This window comes from Rhipicephalus microplus, chromosome 4, assembly GCF_043290135.1.
Source record: "Rhipicephalus microplus isolate Deutch F79 chromosome 4, USDA_Rmic, whole genome shotgun sequence".
NCBI classification, from domain to species: Eukaryota; Metazoa; Arthropoda; class Arachnida; order Ixodida; family Ixodidae; genus Rhipicephalus; species Rhipicephalus microplus.
In genome coordinates, this window is record NC_134703.1 from 124,644,213 (window position 1) to 124,665,904 (window position 21,692).

Here is a 21,692-nt window from a genome sequence, read left to right on the forward strand (position 1 = left end):
GCCATTTCGCAGTTGAACGAGACTTCGAGCAATGGTCACTTCCCGATCAAGCAATAACGTCAGGTTACTTTCAGCGATGCCCGTAATCGACTGCTTCCGTGGACACTCAACAAGCACGAAGACACAACTGCGAGGTGGCAACGTTACGCAATCATCGACTACGCGTAAGGCTACGCCACGATGTTCGTTCTCGTTGTGGGAATCTGGAGAAACACAGTTAGCAAAACTGACGAACAAATCACGCAGATTAATTATCGTTCCATAATCTTGCAGAAAATCCATGCCCAAAATGACCGGCCGAGAACAATTGGGCAGTACAAGAAATAATGCTACAAAAGCCAACGCACAAATCTCAAGCCTGGCTGTGCACCTTCCTATAGGGGATACGAGGTGTCCTCCAGCGGTGATTAGTTGAGGGCCGTCCCACGTTGTCAGCACCTTGTGTAGACGGGTGGCCAATGAAGCACTCATCACCGAGTAATCAGCTCCCGTGTCGACAAGCGCAGTCACCGGATAACAGTCGACGGAAACGGTAATGACAGCGGACGTTCTGTTGGCAGTTTCACAAACAGGCTTTAACGGCACGTGTAAGGCAGCGGTGGAGGGTATTTGTCGGTTCGCGTGACAGTGGCCTCACCTCCGGAGGTCGCCGCTTTCAGTTTCCCCGGCGTGGACTTGCGCCACTGACACCAGGGGACCCAAAGGCGGGTCGGGCGCGGTGCGTTGGTGTGGACGGACGGGGTGATAGTAGGGAGTTTTTTTGCTGGGTACCCGAGCGGCTTGCGTACGCAGGACGTTGGGGCGGCGGTATTACGCATGCGCGAAACCCCAAACAGATGCGTCGCAAGATCGCTGGGGCAATGGGGCCATGCGTCCGCGCGGTCCACCTTCGCAAGAACTCACGGTATCCGCACTGCGAATACTCTAGCCGTCGAGTTAAAATAAGCCAAAGTGCGAGCACTTAAAGCGATTTCATGGTTTCAGCCAGATTTCTAAAGCTAGAATGGCCTGGAACATAGAAACTAATACCCCTGTCACACGGGCACTTAAAAGTCTTTTAAGTAAGCGGTCTTTTTCCGAAAAGGAGTTTCTGACAGCAGACACACGGCACAGAGCGAACTCATTTTCAGAAGCGGTCTTTTTCGTAAACGGCGTTCGTCGATCTCTTTTACGGCTCCGAATGAGTAGCCTCGAAACCAGTCGGCGCCAGCAATTTCCGAGTGGTGGGAAAAAAAGAGCGAATGCTTATTTTTCTGTCACCAAAACTCCTTGTAAAAACAAATTTCATATCCTGCAGAAGGTGTAATTAGCTATTTTATGGTTATTTCCTTTTCTACTCTCGTAAGCAGCTACAACGCGTCGGCAATATCACGTGGTGACGCTCGGTCTTGCGCTGCTTTATCCTCTTCTTGGCGGCTTTTGCAGCGTCTGCCTCGCTTTCCAGAGCGAGAAGGCAGGCCGTGACGCTTGCGATCCTCACTTTTTCTCCCGTACGGTCGCCCATAACGTGTCGAGAGCAGTCGAGAGCAGCGAAAAACAAATACGGTAAATAAAAGCACAGTAGTGCCAGACGGACTTGTGCACGTCGCTAGTTATGGGAATGCTTCCTTATCTAGTGCAAAAAACATTCACATTGGTGTTTCCTCATCTCTTATTCTTAAATTTATTTGAAGAAACGAGCAGTGCAACAAGTCTTTAATTTGTACATTGTGATACATCTTTAATTTTCATTGCTTCTCTTTTAACTGCTAGCGCCACGCTTTCGCTGGCGTCTTCGAACGAAAACACTAAAAGGAGATCGTTGCTGCCGTGTGTCTGCGCTGCAAACACCTCTTTGTTAAAAGTCTTTTAACTTCGTAAAAGACCGCTTACTTAAAAGACTTTTTGCGCGCCCGTGTGACACAGGTATAAAAGACACATGCCAGCCCCCGACCAGCTGAATAGGCGGCGCCATCTAGCGCGGCGATAGTGAAACAGACAACCACAACTTTGTTATTGCAGAAGCATTGTACAATGTACATCTGGTGCAAAAATTGCGCAGCGACAATACTACAAATAAGTAACCTTTTTATTCATTTTCACTTCAAAAACATTACACGTAAGCTAACATGTTCATGACTGCGGTTGCACAAAGTGTCACAAGATGTCGACACCGTCGTTACAATAGCTTTGTATTTCACTATTTTGCGTACACCAGATTACTGTACACAATAAAAAGTGTCCTGATCACTACGTATGTTTAATTTAACATTTTAAATAATAAAAATACCTAAATAATACTTACGCGACAAGACGCTATGGCTCAGCGAGTGCGTGTGAACTTCGTGCGGCTTGCGTTTGCGTGCGTGCCACTGTGGCGCCAACTAAAAGGCATTCCGGTTGGGTATGGGTTGGGCACGCAACGCCGCGCGCTCCCAAGCCCGCAAGGCCCAAGAGAATGCGTACCCAGCACTAAAACTCCCTAGTGACCGTGACTGTCGTCGCGGTGGGACAGGAGCATGATGACTACCTTCCAAGTAATCCGCAATTTCTTGTGGGCACTCACCATAGTGTGCACAACGTGCATCTGGGTGGAATCCGCGTATGCCTATTCGTCGGTAGTAACAGTCGTGGTACATGTGTCCAACTTCGCCTCAATGGTAGCACAAAGGACGATTGTCAGGTGCACGCCAGACGGTGGACTTCCGCGGGCCAGGACGATAATCGGCCTGAGAAGGCAGGCGATGGGCTGGACTTGGAAAGCGTCTGGGGGTCCCAGTAGGTTGATAAGCAAAATGTGCCGTAGACGGCGTAGAGGCGCGTAGAGCATCCGCGTAGAAAAGCGTCGGAGGTTCGACTTGCGATGGTGGTGAGGAGAGAACGAACTGCCTGATTTCGTTACGAACGACGTCCGTAAGAGCAGCGCTACTGGGAGGGGAATCTACATGAAATTTCCGAAGTTCTTCGCGTACAACTTGCCGTATGAGTTCTGTAAGGACCTCCCTGTTATCACCTCCTGGTACAAGCGAGCACGCAGCGGACATGGCCATCTGACGCTCATACTGCGACACCCGCTGCCGAAGCATGCGCTCCATAATTGTGGCCTCACGTAGGAACTCGGACACAGTCGTAGGAGGGTTGCGTACAAGGCCCACGAAAAGTTGCTCCTATACGCCTCGCATTAGCAGGCGCACTTTCTTGTCTTCTGGCATGTGGGGGTCAGCCCGTCGAAACAATCGCGACATTTCTTCGACAAACATGGCGACGCTCTCGTTCGGCATTTGAAATCGCGAAGAAAGTGCCTGCTCCGCTCTCTCTTTTCGTTCGGGGTTACTGAACGTGAAAAATTGAATTGCTGCACAAACTTGAAGAAAAAAACAAGAGAGACAGGAAAGTGTGCAGCAATTCAATTTTTCAAGTATGAACCAACTAGTCTGCAAAAAAGTATTGTTACTGAACGCCTCGCGAAGATGCCGATTGAATTCCTGTCAACTTGTGAATGAAGTTTCGTGGTTCTCATACCACACTCCTGCCGCGTCTAAGAGGGAGATATACACGTTCTTCAACTTACGGCGATTGTCCCAGTCGTTGATGGCAGCGACCTGGTCGAACTGGTCAAGCCAGTCTTCGACATCCTCGCCAGCATCACCATGGAAGGAGTTGGGTGTGCGAGACGTGTTGATGACACAGGGTATGCTAGCGAGTGGGTCATGCTCGGTTTGGGTTGCGGATGTGGCAAACATTGTCCTCACGGAACTTGCCAAGGGGCCGTACTGTGGTGGTAGTCCTTGAAGGCGGCGGCTGCTTCGATAGATATCAGCAGACCCTGGTGCACTGGCGGTAGTTGCTTCTGGTTCAGGACCAGCAGGCATAAGCGTTGCATACAGTACCCAGCACCTCCACCAGTCTGTCGCGAGAGGAAACGATAGGCAGGAACTCGAAGTGGAGGACTGTTTACTCAACCACAGCTGCCATTCACTTCTTCGCTCTCCTCTTCTGACACCAACACAGCGTGGTATTATATATATATATATATATATATATATATATATATATATATATATATATATATATATATATATATATATATATATATATATATATATATATATATATATATATATATATATATATATATATATATGTATATATATATATATATATGTGTGTGTGTGTGTGTGTGTGTGTGTGTGTGAGAGAGAGAGAACATGGCGAACTCCTTCCTCCCCCGGGGCGTTTAATACTCTACGCCAATGCATCATCATCATCATCATTAGCCTGACTACGTCCACTGCAGGACAAAGGCCTCTCCCATGTTCCGCCAGTTAACCCCGTCCTGTGCTTGCTGCTGCCAATTTATACCCGCAAACTTCTTAATCTCATCTGCCCACCTAACCTTCTGTCTCCCCCTAACCCGCTTGCCTTCTCTGGGAATCCAGTTAGTTACCCTTAACGACCAGCGGTTATCCTGTCTACGCGCTACATGCCCGGCCCAAGTCAATTTCTTTTTCTTGATATCAGCTATGATATCCTTAACCCCCGTTTGTTCCCTAATCCACTCTGCTCTCTTCTTGTCTCTTAAAGTTACACCTATCATTTTCCTTTTCATCTCTCGCTGCGTCGTCCTCAATTTAAGCTGAACTCTCTTTGTGAGTCTCCAGGTTTCTGCTCCATACGTAAGTACCGCAAGATGCAGCTGTTATATACCTTCCTCTTGAAGGATAGTGACAATATACCTGTCACGATTTGAGAGTGCTTGCCAAATGTGCTCCACCTCATTCTCATCCTTCTAGTTACTTCAATCTCGTAGTTCGGCTCCGCGGTTATTACCAGTCCTAAGTAGACGTAGCTTTTTGCAGCTTCAAATACACTATTATCTATCTCGACGCGCTGTTCTTTTCCGAGGTTGTTGTACATTACTTTTGTTTTCTGTGGATTCATTTTAGGACCCACCTTTCTGCTTTCCTTGTCTAACTCCGTAATCATTAGTTGAAATTCGTCCCCTGAGTTACTCAGCAATGCAATGTCATCGGCGAAGCGCACGTTACTAAGGTACACTTCATTAACTCTTATCCCTAACTGTTTCTATTCTAGGCTTCTGAAAACCTCCTGTAGGCACGCGGTGAATAGCATTGGGGAGATTGTGTCCCCCTGCCTTACACCCTTCTTGATTGGTATTCTGTTGCTTTCCTTATGAAGCACTATGATAGCAGTTGCTCTCCTGTAGATTTCTTCCAGGATGTTTATATATACTTCATCAACGCCCTGATTCCGCAGTGTCTGCTTGACGGCTGATACTTCTACTGAATCAAACGCTTTCTCGTAATCTATGAAGGCTATGTATAGTGGTTGTTTATATTCTGAGCATTTCTCTATTACCTGATTGCTAGTATGAATGTGGTCGATTGTTGAGTAGCCTGTTCGAAATCCTGCTTGATCCTTTGGTTGATTGAATTCTAATGTTTTCTTTACTCTGTTAGCAATTACCTTTGTAAATAGCTTGTATACTACAGATAGCAAGCTAATCGGCCTGTAATTCTTCAAGTCCTTGTCATCTCCTTTCTTATGTATTAAGATGATGTTAGCGTTCTTCCGAGACTCTGGTACTCTTCCCGTCAGGAGACACCTCGTAAACAGGGTGGCTAGTTTTTCTAACACAATCTGTCCTCCATCTTTCAGCAGATCCGATGTTACCTGATCCTCACCAGCAGCTTTGCCTCTTTGCAGGCTCTCCAATGCTTTTCTGACTTCTTCTATCATTACTGGTGGGGTGTCATCTGGGTTACTGCTAGTTCTTATAGTATTAAGGTCGTGGTTGTCTCGGCTATTGTACAGATCTCTGTAAAACTCCTCCACTATTTTAACTATCCTATCCATATCGGTAGTTATTTTGCCTTCTTTGTCCCTTAATGCATACATCCGACTTTTGCCTATCCCAAGTTTCCTCTTCACTGCTTTGACGCTTCCTCCGTTTTTTAGAGCGTGTTCAATTCTCTCCATGTTATACCTTCTTACATTGCATACTTTACGCCTATTAATCAACTTCGAAAGCTCTGCCAGTTCTATTTTGTCTGTTGTACTTGAGACTTTCATGATTTGACGCTTCTTAATGAGATTCTTCGTTTCCTGGGAAAGCTTGCCAGTGTCCTATCTAACTACCCTGCCTCCAATTTTCACTGCACACTCCGTAATGATACTCGTCAGATTATCATTCATTGTATCTATGCTAAGGTTGGTTTCCTCACTAAGAGCCGAGTACCTGTTCTGAAGCAAGACTCTGAATTCCTGTACTTTTCCTCTCAGTGCTAGCTCATTGATTGGCTTCTTGCATATAAGTTCCTGTCATTCCTTGCTAAAGTCTAGGCGATTTCGAGACCATACCGTTTTATGGTCACTGCATTGTACCTTGCCAACCACTTCCACATCCTGCACGATGCCTGGGTGTGCACTCATTATAAAGCCTATTTCGTTCTTGTTTTCGCCATTAGGGCTCCTCCATGTCCACTTGCGGTTTTCTCGGTTTCGGTAGAAGGTATTCAAAATCCGTAAATTATTGCGTTCTGCAAATTCTACTAGTAGCTCTCCTCTGGCGTTTCTAGTACCGATGCCATAATCTCCTACTGCCTGGTCTCCAGCCTACTTCTTCCTTACCTTTGCATTAAAGTTTCCCATTAGTATTGTATACTGTGTTTTTACCTTACTCATTGCCGATTCCACGTCTTCATAGAAGCTTTCAACTGAAGCGTCATCACGGCTGGATGTAGGCGCGTAAGCCTGTACCACCTTCATCTTGTATCTTTTATTCAGTTTAATTACGATACCTACCACCCGTTCACTAATGATATAGTATTCCTCTATGTTGCCAGCTATGTTTCTGTGAATTAGGAGCCCCACTCCCAGTTCTCTTCTGTCAGCTAAGCCCCGATAGCAAAGGACGTGTCCATTCTGTAGCACCGTATAGGCCTCATCTGTCCTCCTAACCTCACTGAGCCCTATTATATCCCATTTAACACCCTCTAGCTCTTCGAGGAGTACAGTTAGACTTCCCTCACTAGATAAGGTTCTAGCATTAAACGTTGCCAAGTTCAGGTTCGAATGGCGGCCTGTCCGGATCCAGAGATTCTTAGCACCCTTTGCTTCGTTGCAGATCTGACCACCGCCGTAGTCAGTTGCTTCGCAGCTGCTGGGGACTGAGGGCCGTGAGTTATTTGACGTGTGCATGTGGGAGGTAGTGGCCAGATACTACACCAGGGTGGCCAATCATTCTCTGGTGAGGGAGTGCGTTCCCGGCGGTGTTTCACCGGTGAGGCTGCACCCCAGGCCTCCTAATGTAGTTCCATCACCACGCGGATTTTTTTTTAATGCGTTTGGTAACTGCGCGGCACCGGGATTTGAATTACTGACATTTTGCATGCGAGCCGGATGCTCTAACCCCTACGCCATCGCTGCTCCTAATGACAATGCAGTACATGTAGTTTAATTAACGGGGAAACCTAAACGTGCCATATCACTAGATAAATACGGTGGTTATTCAGTCTTTCTTAATTTTTTTGTCTTTCTCATTAAAGAGACTGTCTACCGTCTTTCACTGCTTTCTGTTTTGTGTCGCAATAAAAAGCCTGCCATCTGAAGTGTTTAACCCTATAGCGGTTTCTCTCAAAAGTGTTTAGAAAATTTTAAAACTGAATTTTTCGTTCTACGTTTAGTCTCCTTCTATCGGTAAGATGAATGCCCAGAACACTTGTCGGCGGAGTCAATAACAGTGGTGCTGCCGGTGAAAGTCGTAAACTGAAACCGCGTGCGGTTCTTGCAGGCTTCATCAAGATTTGTTTATTAATAAAACAAATGCCTTAGTGGTCGGTTAAGGCATGTACACACTTCTTTTTTTGTTTTTTGTTTTTTTGAGCGGCGGCGGACGGCCGTGCTTACGTTTCTCCGCCGTTTGCGGGCATGCATGCAGGCCAGTGAACACACCACCGGCAGTGCCACCGGGCACCTCTATGAACGCGTGAGAAGAAAAAAAAGCAAACATTACTCTATGGCACATCCATAAAATACCAAATTCCAAGTTATACATGTTCTTTTTCATAGCAAGAGTCAACCTGTGAGGATTTCTTGTCCTACGAGTAGATTGACCACATCGCTGTTAGGTGCGGTAGCGGTCATTTCTTGTCGACTTTCAACATCAATTTTAAAATTAAAATTCTTTTCTTATGGTACAAAATCATGCGCGCTGCCACCGATGTGATAAGAGATTTTCTCACAGACATTTTTTTTTTCCGAGTGGTAGACAGTCCCTTTATTTTTAGTAGTCCAGTGGCGAGTATAAATTTGCTGACTTTCTCTGCCTGATATCTGTTGATGATGACTGCCTTTTGTGTACATAGTCCCACCATATCTTCCTTTAGCGTGGCTGTATAAAACTTCGTTTCATTAATTATAAATATACTTTTTCTGGTATGCAGCGATTTATCATCGCACTTTCGGGCAGGATTAAACCCATCATTTCTTCGGACATCGGTCAGTTGCCTTTGTGCTTATCCTAGCGCCGCAATCGAGTTTCACTGTATACGTTAGTTTCTGCATTACTAACCATGACTTTTACTTGACCTGCCCAGCACGGTGCCCCCTTTGGCCGACAGCAGTCCCTGGCCTCCACTCGGGAAGCTGGCCGAGACACGTGTGATTGGTGCGGACGGCCAAGAAAACTTCACTAGCTACGCTGGTGCTTGCGCAGTGTAGCGCTTATTGACGAATTCTTTATTTCCTTAAAGAAAAATAACAGAAACGCTTGTTGTTACAGTGTCGAGTTTTTACAAGTGACCACGTGGACGGCATAGATGAGGTGCACTTGTTGGTTTGAGTGACATTTGCTCACATAACACAGTACTTGAACCGACCATTCATCCAAAGTGGTTTCACCAGGACTTGCGAAACAAACCCCGACAGCTTTGCCTTGGAATTCAAATTGGAAAGCACGGCTCAACTCAATAAGCCTGCTGGCAACCCTAGACCATGTCCGGCGCAACGTTACTAGATACTTTTTAGTAACGTTGGTCCGGCGAGCCACGGCCCACGGGCCACGACATACGACCACATACCACGGCAAGAGTGTACTAATTCTAGTACGCTCTGCGGTTGTGCGGGGGGAAGCTATTGGGGGTGGGGGGGAATACACACCATATATGCTACGCGATTGGGCCACGCGTATTGTCTTCTGAAATAAAGCTTATTCTTCATCCTCTTGTTCATATTCTCTTTCCCTGTTCCTTTCATTCTTCATCTTCCCCATCTTGTTGTTCTTGCTCGCCATTCTCATCTTCCATCTTTTTCTCATTGTTTTTGCTGTTTTTCTTTTGAACAACCGCCGATAGATAACACGGTGATATTTTCAAATTCGCAATCGTCACTTCAGATCATAATTAACTAGCGGTCTTTTGAAGGAAGCAATGCGGAAAGTACCCGGGAAAATTCACCTTATACTCGGCAAATTCCCTCCATTGGGTACGAGCCATGTTCGGCGGAAGACAACCAGCAAAGGCGGCCCCAAAAATTCTCGCATTTTGATAGGAGCAACGGCCTGATCCATAAAGAGGGAAGCAGCTCAGCTATTGTCAAAGTGCACAGAATAATAATCTGTCATGTTGCTTTATCCTTCGCCATGTGCAGCTGATAGCTTGCACTGAAATGAGACCTTAACACTCTGAGTACATGTTAAGTCCATTATGCATTCACCTTGGACGATTCAGGTGTGCTCGTTTAATTATAAGCAGCACCCTCATGAATAGCTGCACACTATATACGTTCATGCTGGGATTAATAAGTTATTGCTCAGTCCATTGCAATGTGTTGGCATTAACGAGAATGTCTCGGACATTGCGTCCCAAAACCACGATGTGGCTATGAGGCACGCCGCTGTGGAAGGTTTCGGAAAATTCGACCATCTGGCAATGCTTAACGTGCGTGGAATCGTACACTTCATGGGTTACAAAGGGTTTTTCTTCGATTCCATTTCTTAGAAATGGTGGCCTCTGCATTGCTTTGTTCGTCAAGTTGCACCGGACAATGAGCTAAGCGCTTGGGATCCGTCTTCGGGTACATTTTACCAATGTACTTGATCATGTCTTCGTTGCCCATAAGCTGCGGCCTGCCCGGCGCTGCAGACAGCATCGGTCGCTGCACCTGATTAGACAGTTAGTCGTCACTAAGTGCACCCTGTTTTTGCACCAATTGCAATGTGCCGTGTTGTGCGTGTTATCACATTATTTTTTTATTTATATTTGGCGAAATTCGTGAATAAAGTAGGCTACGTTAGAGCCGGCTAGCCCAACGTCATGCGATAATGTACAAGATAAACAAAAAAAAAACACGAGAAGTGAAGTATAAAAGAAAAACCAATCAGAGGCACTATGTACATACTATATACATTAGGGCTTATAGCGCATGAATGAGCACAGTATATGGGCATAGTCCAGTTCATGTATTTTGTATTTTACTTAAATTAAGCATCCTTGCATAATTTTTGGCGCAGTTTCGAATAAAAAAAAACTTCTTGCTTTCTGAGAAATAAACGGGTGCTGGTGTCAATTAGTGAACATTTTTGCGGGCTGCAGTGGCTATAATTGGATAGCAATTTTGTTTCCTGTCACTCCTGTGTACGTGACTTCAAAGCCACTGAAAACACATCTTGTGGCTTTCCCGATGACCGATGATAAACGTTTTTAAGATTTCATACATCATGCTATCATTTATATGAAAATAAAAATTCTTAATGATTTGTAGCGCTCCTTTAGAGTCAGAATATATTTTGCACTGTCCTGGACTCAATCGCTTTCTCCCGCTGGGAAACTTGGGAAGATCAGGGCTTAGAAGGCGTCGAGAAGCTCCAGAAGAGCTCCCCGCAATTCCCAGCATGCTTCCATCGAGAGCTTCCTTGATGCTACCACCATCATGATGCTATAGCATCAGTATGCAAAATACTGTAAATAAACGCTTCTGTTATCAGCACCGGCTACTCCTCTGCTCAACATCTCCCTGAGACATGGCTGGCTCCGTTCCGGTGGACCCCCGACCACATCAACAAGTAAGCACCAGCGTTATCGTAAGTACACCGCGTCGTCAGTAAAGAGACTAGTTCACGAAGAAACCGCTGTCAGAGCCGCTTATCGTTGCTTATGTAAGTAATAGCGTTGACACGTCACTGTAAAGCCGCCGTCTCGGTACCAAAACCAAAAGTGATTTTTGTAAGGCAGTAATACTAATGCATTCCCAAGCATTACAATGCAGTTTTTAGTGTGCTCAACACATATGCTTTTATTTAGCGCAACAAGAGGAACAAGACAAAAAAAAAAAGACAAACATGTTTCAATTTCCTCACACTACTTCTTTAGGTCAACAATTTATGCTTTCACTTGGCTATTACTATTCGTGAGGGTTTTAGCTATGCTTATTTCCACGTTTTAACTAAATGATTTAAAATGCAGACATTTAAATGAGAACGTTACAGTTTTTCTTGGGCATGGCTACTTTTGGATACTTTTAATGCTCCTGGCTCAAACTGGCTACTTCTTGTTTTTTTGACCTGGCAACCATGCGCTCCGCTCTGAAACTTTAGAAATGGCGGACGAGGGTCATTTAAAATACGATGCGTGCACTGACAGCCTGCTCATGCGCTCTGGCAGTCAGCAAATCGATTTCGAACGATACAGGAAAATGGTCCAGTGGTACATAGACAAGGTAAAAAATTAATTCTGTTACTTGCAGTTGTCCCATGTACGCGGCGTTCATGTGTTCCGCACCGCTGTCATTCATTTGCCGTGCGCTCGTTTTCACTCAGGCACGAAACCGGGGCTGATTTAGAGTAGTGGTTTTGTTCGCTAGATTCTGCCCTCAAGTGGCCGCGCGCAATCAAATTATCTCAGTCTAGCCCTGTTTGTGAACTAAAAATAAAGGCGCTTGAATCGCGCGGTAGAGGCGGTTTTATTTTCATACGTTCAATGGAGCTAAAATGTTTTCCACGCACTCTAGCTTACTGGTCTCTCGTTACGCACGACTTGATGCGAACCAAGACGGAACTGATCATGACGCATTATTACGCAGCACCAGTACACAACAGCGCTGTTCTGGGCTGACAAGCTCGCATCGATGTCAGGAGGTAAACAATTCGGTGTTTCTTTTAGCGTTCTTGCAAGCGTCGCACTACTTTACTATCTATATTTTTTCTCCTCACATTGCCTAATTAAGTCATAATCGCCGATTGTTGTGCTTGCTTCCGCAGAAAACGCCGATGATATTTACACTATGGCCCACTGTCTCTACCTGACGAAGCAGTACCACAGAGCAGCGCACTGCATCGAAAGTAGAAACCTGCACAAGGTGAGTGTTTTTCAACAGTTGCTCGCACGTGAAGTTCGCAAAGCACAGCAAGATGAAATAGTCGTCCCTCTCCTTCTTTTCATTCTGCAGGCAAGTCTGAATTTCAAGATATTGGCCGTGTCCAGCAGAGTAAGTTCTCATGCCTCATTGCAGTGGAAAGACGCACGGTTTGTCAGATTGTAGTCCGTAAAAGAAAAAAAAAAGGGGGGGGGGGAGGCAAACAGAAGATACAGCATACCTGAATGTAGTTTAGATAGACAGAAGCTTCATTGCGCAGTAAATAAAAGTTCTTTCTCTGGGTGGCTCGCTACTTTAGTTTCTATTCCGTTCCATGATGGAAAAAGCTGTGAGGCACCTTTGAACACGACTATCTTTGCAAGAATTGAAGGGGCAGTTTGGTTTTCTGAGGATGGAGCTGTCAGAAGCTTGATTTCTAGATCAATCGGCAAGATTAGCTTAGCAAGAGATGGGACGTGAGAACCAGGAGTTGTTCGCAAAGAAAGCCTTGCCAGAGTGCGCTGGAATAGGAGAGTGCTTAGAACGGGTCTGGTAAAGTAGAGCCTACACAGGGTCAAGCTGCTTGTGGTGCTGCGATTATTAGTCTGCTCCGTTGTCTTAACAAGCGCACGGCTCTATCAAGATGGGTGTAGAGCTAGGATGCCTGCTTCCGACTAAAAAAACTCTGGTTCAAGTTGCAGCTACGCATAGTGTCGTTTTATTTTTGGTGTTACTTTTGTTCTTGTTCCTTTTGTTTCTCAAAACTAGCTTCAGTTGCTCCTTATTTTACACAAAATAACATGAAACACAAGTGATTTGACAGTTAACACAAATATTTTGATCTCTACTGCGTGAGATTCAATAAAAACGTAAAACAAGGCGTGACGTCCGAGTTTTGTATATAGAAGACAGCCTGTATGTGTTCACTATGTGTATATTGGTTGCCGACTGTTGCTACGCAGCAGAAGATGAACTGGTGGTGTCGACGCTCGGTCATTGGGAAACAGTGAAGGTTTGGATGATCTAAAAAACAAAGCCAGATTGCAGAGACTCAATTTGATGAAGTTTCTTTTCAAGCAGTTGAATAAAAGGCCTTTAGCTCGTGCGCTTACCATGCGCTTTGGCTTCTTGTTGAATCCCGTGCGGTGGCATTGCCAAAATTTTTGCTCAATGAGATTTCTTGTATCTTACTTCCCAGTTCATGTTACTTTTATAGCAATGCATTGTAGTAGAAGCCAGTTTCAAGAATTAAAGCATACAAATAGAGCTGTAACAAGGGGCGTCAACAATAACCCCCCATGAACAGCAGCAACTTGAACGCAGGTTTTTTTTAGCTGGGAAGCGGGCATTCAACCTCTGCGCCACTTCATCAGTGCCGCTTGCGACCCGTAAACTGCACATTGCTGGCTGCTGATAACAGAGACATCAACTATCAAACTCAAACAAATCATCAAACTTGGTAAAGTTGGCAAATAAACAATTTTAATAAGTGAATTAGCACTCTTGCGACTTCACTTTTTGTACATTGATGCTGTGGCTGTTCCGAACACTCTCCCTGTTGGGATACACTCTAGACTTTCTTTGCTATTCTGGGGTTGCCATGTCCTGTAATCAAACCAGCACTCAAATGCTTGTTAGGGCAATGTCATAGCTGCTAATAAAAGAAAATACTGGTTTCCTGGCCTTTGCGTTAAAAGGTCTTAATGGGGCATTCACGCTATTTACCTTATCTCTCGCGGTAGTTGAAATCACAATCACCTGTCTTCACTTATTACCCATAGATCACTACACTTATCTCTGCCAATAAGTTTGTTGAGCACATCTCTTATGCTTCCATACAACCTGTGTTTAGGCTACTTTACAGCCATGTTGCGTACTATCATCGTAATCATTTTTCATTACTTGCACCGCCTAATGGCATGGAATTCTTTGACCACACATGGTTCTTGCACCGCAAAAACCAACTGATCATCATAGCTGTTTATTGACCATGGAGTGGGAGTATTTGCTTTTTGTGTGAATAATCTGTCTCTTGAAAAGAACCTGTTTTTTAACGGTGTATGCTCGTTATGTCTACTCTAGAGTAGTAATATATGTCCAGCTTGCAGGCAAGGAGTACAAAGAGGCAATAGAAATCTCGGAAGCACCGCTCTTGGAACCCTGTCATCCCGAGGGCAAGGGCGACGACTCTGGTTCACAGCACCGGGTAAATTGATAAGAATGCACTGACTTGTTTCTTTTGTTCTGGGCTCAGCACATGCAGAACAGCTTATACATGCTTATGGGTATGTCTTACTCTCACTTCTTGACAAGATTTATACACCTTGTTTGCATGAATGATTGGAACGTCAGTGTCGCAGCTTCTAATGGACGAGCGAAATAGAATGTTAATTATTTTTTATTCACTCATTCCAGCGCATAGCAGGTCTGGGGAAGTATAGCTGATGGCAAAAAAAGACGGCCTGACAATGGCCCTACAGCTATGCGTAGTGCATTGTACTGAAAAGAATTAGTGCAAATAGTCAACATTGATAAATTCGCAATGTGCATAATTTGTCTTAAACGCATCTTAAACAGCGTCCTGTATGTATGAAGACATTATGCATTCAAATATAGTAGACAGTGGACAAACTGTGACGCTTTTGAAGCTACATATGCGCATCAGTTCTTATATCAGTTAGAACTTGTGGACCTTAATTTATTGAACTGGGTATTTAAGTTTAGTTCTCCATTTGTGTCTTAGAAAAGGGCGCTCAGAAATGGCTGTGTTTTAGTATGTGTGTCTTGCTATTAAATAGATGTAATTGTTTACCAATACACACTCAGTTGCACTATTTTGTTTTTGGGGACCCTCAGAGAGGCATAGAGGCGGGGTTCCTTTGAATTGCCTGCAATTCTTGAACAAGTTCGAAGGCTGCTTCGCTATTTGTTTCGCAGATGCAGCACAATGTTATCTAGAGCTCACAATTTGTCTGTATGGTGCAGTAAGTAGGTAGTTGGGCAAAAGGTGTCTGGTTAGATCTGCTTGAACACGAAACCGGCACGGAGCTTAAGTGAACTAGATGAAGTGCAGAGCGAATTGGACAGGCTTTTAGGATATTCTTAGATGGTGCTTGGCAATACAAAGTTTAAAAATATTCATATAGCAGGCCTGCACAGATTTTAATGGCACTAGTTTACTTGTTGTCACTAAGGCCAAATTAGAGAAGCTTTGTGGTGCTGCTTTCTGTTAAAATGTGCCTCTATTAATGGCAGTGCATTCAAAATAGTGATAACCATCTTAGAAAAGGAATATTGTTTTGCTGATTGTAATCATGAGCACTTCAGGCCTTTTTCAGTACGAGCAATATTTGCACAATGAAAAAAACACACACACACATGACTCTCACTTTTCTGTACTACAATAAGGCAGTGTGTTGCTTCAGGTGGCCTTTTCATCCTGGGGGAATGCTATTCAAGTAAGTGCTGTAAAATTGAAGTAAAAAGACCAACTAACCTGTGAAAGTGATAGTGCTTTGAAACAGTGCTTTAGTCCTCCTCGGCGGTTCAGGGGCTAGGGGTTCGGCTGCTGACCCGTAGGTCGCGGTTTCAATCCAAGCTGCGGCAGTCACATTTCGATGGAGGCAAAATGGTAGAGGCCTGTGTACTGTGCAATGTCAGGGCACCTTAAGGAACACCAGATGGCCAAAATTACTGGAGCACTCCACTAAGGCATCTCTCGTCATATTGTGGTTTTGAGACACAAAAATCCCAGATATTATTGTTATTGTCGAAGCACAGTTTCATGGAGCTGAGGCAACATCTTAAATGTAGCAAGCAGTTCAAAACCATGCCTGGAGCAAGCTGGTGAGGTTGCTTTGGCTTGGCATGTGTTAATATGTGTGACAATGTCATTGAAGAGCTAATATAAGCAGTGCGACGAAGTAGTCGTGAAGTAGTCTCGGGCATATGTGTTCTCGACTGCTTACTCCACCAGGGCATGTGCGAATCGCCGCCTTTTGTGAACATAGCAACCCATCTGTTTAAGAGATACTAAAGTTCAACAGTGAACGAGTGAAAAATTTTACTCTGAAAACACTACTCTACTTAATTTCAGAAAGTCGAGCTCGAAGTCACATTTTTAAATTTCTCAATGTAATCTCCCCACGTTATGTCAATTTCAGTTCATTTGTCTTATGTAGGTAGCATTGACTCAATGAAGCTATTTGAAACTTGTTATGCTATGTCTATAGCCCCCCTAGATGTCAATGTACTTCGTTTTTGCCAATTTGGAATTGCGTAGGCTCTAGGAAACGTCATCATGGTCTCTTGACTTCATGGCGGATTGGTGTGGGAGCTTAAAGGTGGCATCGCCGCCCGCATCTTGTTTTTGCATGTTTTCTCGCTGACCGCACCTCTTCTCGTGGTAAGCATAGTGAGTGTGGCATTGTGCAAGAGCAATTTACTAATTTGAGAAAAGAAGTTTTTTTTTTTCAGTATCCCTTTAAATGCATAACAAATTCACGTTTAGGCACAGTGGTTAGTGCTATCATTACGAATGTGTTTGGCAAAGCTTTTTGCTAGTGTGGTGTGCTACAAGACAAGAAATGCTGCCAGATTGTTCACACCGCAGTAAGTACATCAAAATGCCTTCACATGCGTCATTCTTTTGAAATACCTTTGACCTCATTGGCTATTTCTTTTTGTGCTTGGCTGGGGAACTATCAGGCTTCAGTTAGAAGCGCAAGTTTTCTCTGCTAATAATTAATGTTTCTTCGCATTATATCATGTGAGTAGTCGGTGCAGCCGTTCTAAAGTGTGAATGCCGTTGGTGGCTGTTGGGCTTCTCTGCAGTCTTGGCTTGGTGACAAGGCACATTTATTGCAGTGTATATCTACTTCAAAGTTGAATTAGTTTGCAGAGAGTATGGAATCAGAATTATTTTTTTTTTCACCATTTATTATTTTTTTTATAGGCATATGTCCACATGATTCTCTCTGTATGCAGTTGGAGGCTTCACTGCACCTTCTCAAAGGAAAGGCGAACGAGGCTATTGAGAACCGCTCGGTGGCTGCCGAATGCTACAAGAAAGCACTAGCCCTTGACATTCACTGCTATGAAGCATTTGAAGCTCTTGTTAAGCATCAGATGCTTTCTCGAGAGGAAGGCAAGTGAAAATTTCTGTGTGATTGCACAATCGGAATCACTCTGTTCTAAAGCATCCAGCCGACCGTGTCAGCCGCGGTTTATTGCAATCGGTAATTTGCAGAGCACAGCACTGCAATGGTACCAAATGTAGCCACACCGCATGCTAGGACTTTGCGCTATAATTCGAGCTTGAATGAAATATTGTGGCTATGCGATGTAGCCGGTGCACTTGCCAACAGCGACTGCAGCCGTGCGCTCCGCTGCTCAAAACTAGTATGATTCCATGTGTAGTTTGGTATCCTTTATAGGCATGGTACGTACCTAGTGCATACAGAGTTAAACAGGCCAAGTGTAAATTGAGGGCACTGGCAGTGCATTATCCTGGTTGAACACCTTGTCTTTTGTTTATTCTGTTTAAGTCAGCATTTATCATCAACATCCTGCTTCGTATATTCTGTTGAGAGTAGAGTCATACCATGTAAATAACAAATGAAAACATCGACCACACTTTTTGGGATGTTTGAGGTTTTCTATTCTTATGAAGCTCCGGAGGTAAATCGTGCGTATTATTTATAAAAAAAAAATTCTAGGTTGGAATCTTAGTTTTTGTTGTCTGAAACCTGAAATAGCTGATGGAAATACATAATGATAATAAAAACTGCTTCCAAACTACACAATGATTTCATCTATATTCAAGTCTTATTTCTTAATAATTATTTGCTCTTGAAAGAATCCATAAAAGAAAGTATGTGCTAAAAAAAGTACTTTGCTTAGTTGCATTTTTTTCAGTTTACGAGGTTTTTCTAATCGTAACAAATTAAGACAAATTATTTTCATTCTTATGATAGCAAAACTCTTCTGGGAAACTCGGCAGATCATGGAATCATTGAAATAGAACACACAACAGGTGCATTGTTTTGTCCCTTTCGCACATCTTATCATTTGTGCTCTTTTCTCAGAACGATGGAAAACTAGAAAGCCTATTTCAGAAACCTTGCACTGTCGAAGTTCTGCATGTTATAATTTTCAGGCATGGTTGCATGTACTGCACCGCACGGAAAAACCAAATTTATTAGCCATCGGTGGGGGCGTTTTTAAGGAGCAGTTGTTATGTAGGTGTGGATACCTGCGAGTTCCGCTGTAATCACATTCCCTCAAAAGAGAGTGCACACGACTTCCTGTTATCTGTTTTGATCACTTTCAAGCTACACAGGTGCTTCTACAGGCGCAATCTTCACCTATGAATTGTTGCCCAGTGGTTGCTCATTTGCAGTGCTCAGTCCGGACGCACAGAGCCCCTTAATGTCAATTGTAGTTTTAGCCAGCTTCCTCTACTCTCCTATGTCTGCTTTCTAGTTTCTGTTCCTTAATCTCTCTCCAATCTCTTCCAAATGGAGTTATTTACTCTGACTACAGTTATCTTTCAAAAGTTACATGAAGTGGTCACAAAAGAGCTCTAGACAGATAGCCAGCCTGGAGGAGCTGTTGGAGTTAGTTTTGCATTAAGTTCCATCATTGTGGCATTAAAGTTACCTTTAGGCACTGTTGTATTATCGATTGGCTAAAGAGCTAAGCTGTTGTGACATCATAGGTGCTGTTAGAAAAGAGGTCTGTCTGACTGGTACTTCTTTAAGGTCAAATAAATGGGAAAATGTTATATGTAAGCAATAGAACTTGCAGGGTCCCTTATGCTCTGATACGTGCTCTCTTAAGTGCCGTGACGGTGCTACTGGCGGCGGGGCGGGGTATAAATGTTACATGCCATTGGGAACAAGAAGCCACCCGACAGACAGAAAGAAGGGCCAGAGTTGGTTGTACATATTACACCAGACAGACAAAGACGAGTGGGATTGCGCTAGCGTTGTTGCTATTTCGCCGTCGTCTCGGCTGCAGCTGTTTCTAGTCGTTGTATATCTTGTAAAAGTATTTTTTGTTTTCATACTCTCACCCCCGTAAAAATATCATAACGACATCACAAATTTTGGTGATCTGTGACATAATGATGATATGTAGTGACGTCATGTAACTAGGGGTGGAAGTGCTTCGCCTTTTGCGCCATTCTGCGCCAATCTGACCTGCTGGGCCAAACGGCGCCTAAATGGTAATTTGCATGTGCAATGCCAAATTCAGTCGTGTTTTATCATCAAAGCAACACGTGTGGGCTACACAAAGGGCGCAACTGTGTCCATATCAAATTAGTTTGGTGACGTCGTATTTCGGTTCATGCATGAATCTTGTTAAGGTGGTGTTCGTGTGCATACCTCATTATGCGAGTCTATATATGTTTTAACAGCAAAGCTGTTAGCCAAACCGTATAAACTGAAAAAAAAAACAAACAAAAAAAAACGTCAGTTTCACTGGTGAAGTGATGACGGTAATAGCAAAAGTTTGTAATGGTAATGCTGCACGCACTTTCTATTTTTGCTACCGCACCATTAGGCGTGTAATGCTGCCTTGTGCAATTCTCTCCCAAATGACTGGGAAAAATCTAGATAATCTTATAACCTTCTGGTGAGATTAAGCACACAACGTGTACCTTAGAGTTTGTTCTGGAACTTACGCAGCCGCTAGCGGTAACGCGGCAATCTTCAATGGCACATGTGTAAATGCCGACGCACTTTGCTGTTCGGCAGATTATCGATGGTCGACACTCTGGTTTGCAGCTATTAGTTTACAGCTTGTATTGCTTGTAGCGTGACGTTTCGTTTTCCGGGCACAGGTTCGCCCAAATAAGGTTCATTCATAAAAACAGCGGCTGCTGCCTTCGTCAACCTCACGACCCCATGACAGTACGAAGGTTGAAAGCTAACGCTTTTGAACCCGACATCGCGACACTCTGCAAAAAGCTAGTGTAAGAAAGGACGTACGACCGCTCCAGGGAGAAACGCTCTTATGGCACAATCTCTTTTCGTAGAGAGGGCTTCATGTAGAACTGTTTACGAGCTGCGCGATGATGCTTATGGATAGAGGGCGGGCCACCTTATCACAACCAGGCCCTTAAAATCAAAGTTCATCCATAGAGAACAACTATATATAGAGTGGCCACTGGAGCCTTTTCGTGGCCCAGCAAGAAAGGGTCTGACCGCTAGATTACTCACCCACCCTCGCTTTTACTCCTTTTTTAAGACATGTAATAGCCTCCTCAGGGGGACAATTAATGCCAAAGATTAGCATCAATTTTTTGCAAAGATGAAATTTCATTAATTTGAGCGATTCTCCGTATCCACTCTACATCATATCTCACTCAGGTTGTTTAATGCCTTGCAATAGAAAACAGTCAAGTATGACTAGAAAGCGTTGTCTTTCTGCATTTTTTTGCACAAAGAGGCACATTCATGTGGTTTAGATGTACTGTACATGTATTCCTTTTGTGGAAGCATGGGTGCGTAGCCTACTGGTAAAGACACGTGCTTTTGGAGCGTGAGGGTAGGAGTTCAAATCCCAGCGTCAGGAAGAAAAAAATTTTGTTATTTTATTTATGCTAAAGACATTATCGGGTCTGACGAACCACTCGTGGCGCTGAAAGCAGTGCTGGGCCGTAGGGCCGTACGAGAGTGTCCACTGTTTATGTAAGTATGTTTCTCTATGGTTCACCACTGCTGCTCGAGCTACCCCCCCCCCCCCCCCGCCCCCACCTTTTACTCCCCGTATTTTTTTATGCTCGTTCAAGACGGGCAGTGTGTTTCCTCTCTGCTTGAGCATTCGACGGTAGGTCTAACACGCGTGCGGTAGGTCTAGTATCGCGTGCGCCGTCACTTCCAAGCGATGGAGATCGGCCGCCTAATTTAATCTCTGCTTGTGCAGCGCGCACCCTCCCAACTCGTGCAACTTTATGCACGCCGGTAGAACGTATGATGTGCGGGGAATGTTACGAACTTGTAGTTTACACGGAACATGGGGGCGAAGGCGAAAACCCGTCGACTGCCCATGTAGTTCCTATCCTAATAAAGAAGAAAAATCACTTAATTGCCTAGCAGTGGCGTGGCAAGCCCATCTAAGTTTCTTCGCGGTTTTCATGTCGACTGTGGCACTTCAATCACCGGTAGATAACTTCTTTACATTTATTTTTATGGAGCCTTATTGGTGTAGTGTGAAGATAACCTTTAATATATTAGTTCATCTCTAGTCTGAGTTGTTGTGCTTTCAATGTTATTGTTGTAAGGTTTAATATATATATATCAATTAGGGGTAAGTCTGGTCGCTTGATCAGCATA

At 44.2% G+C, this 21,692-nt stretch overlaps 2 protein-coding genes across 3 annotated transcripts in view; both read left to right on the forward strand.

Moving 5' to 3' along the window:
* Positions 1–10,048, forward strand: part of LOC142814002 (uncharacterized) — a 32,364-nt gene extending 22,316 nt beyond the window's left edge. The window contains exon 3 of the mRNA XM_075891960.1: positions 8,598–10,048. Coding sequence (XP_075748075.1) covers positions 8,598–8,721 — 124 coding nt within the window. The 3' untranslated portion in view covers positions 8,722–10,048. The remainder of the gene's footprint in view (positions 1–8,597) is intronic.
* Positions 10,049–11,573: 1,525 nt separating this feature from the next.
* Cdc16 (cell division cycle protein 16) overlaps positions 11,574–21,692 on the forward strand; it is a 53,052-nt gene continuing 42,933 nt past the window's right edge. The window contains exons 1-6 of one of the 2 annotated variants that reach the window (XM_037423403.2): positions 11,574–11,715; positions 12,079–12,133; positions 12,257–12,354; positions 12,445–12,483; positions 14,453–14,557; positions 17,338–17,497. In XM_037423403.2, the coding sequence (XP_037279300.2) occupies positions 11,596–11,715; positions 12,079–12,133; positions 12,257–12,354; positions 12,445–12,483; positions 14,453–14,557; positions 17,338–17,497 (577 nt within the window). In that variant the 5' untranslated portion in view covers positions 11,574–11,595. The remainder of the gene's footprint in view (positions 11,716–12,078; positions 12,134–12,256; positions 12,355–12,444; positions 12,484–14,452; positions 14,558–17,337; positions 17,498–21,692) is intronic. The other variant, XM_075893624.1, reaches the window with a different exon arrangement.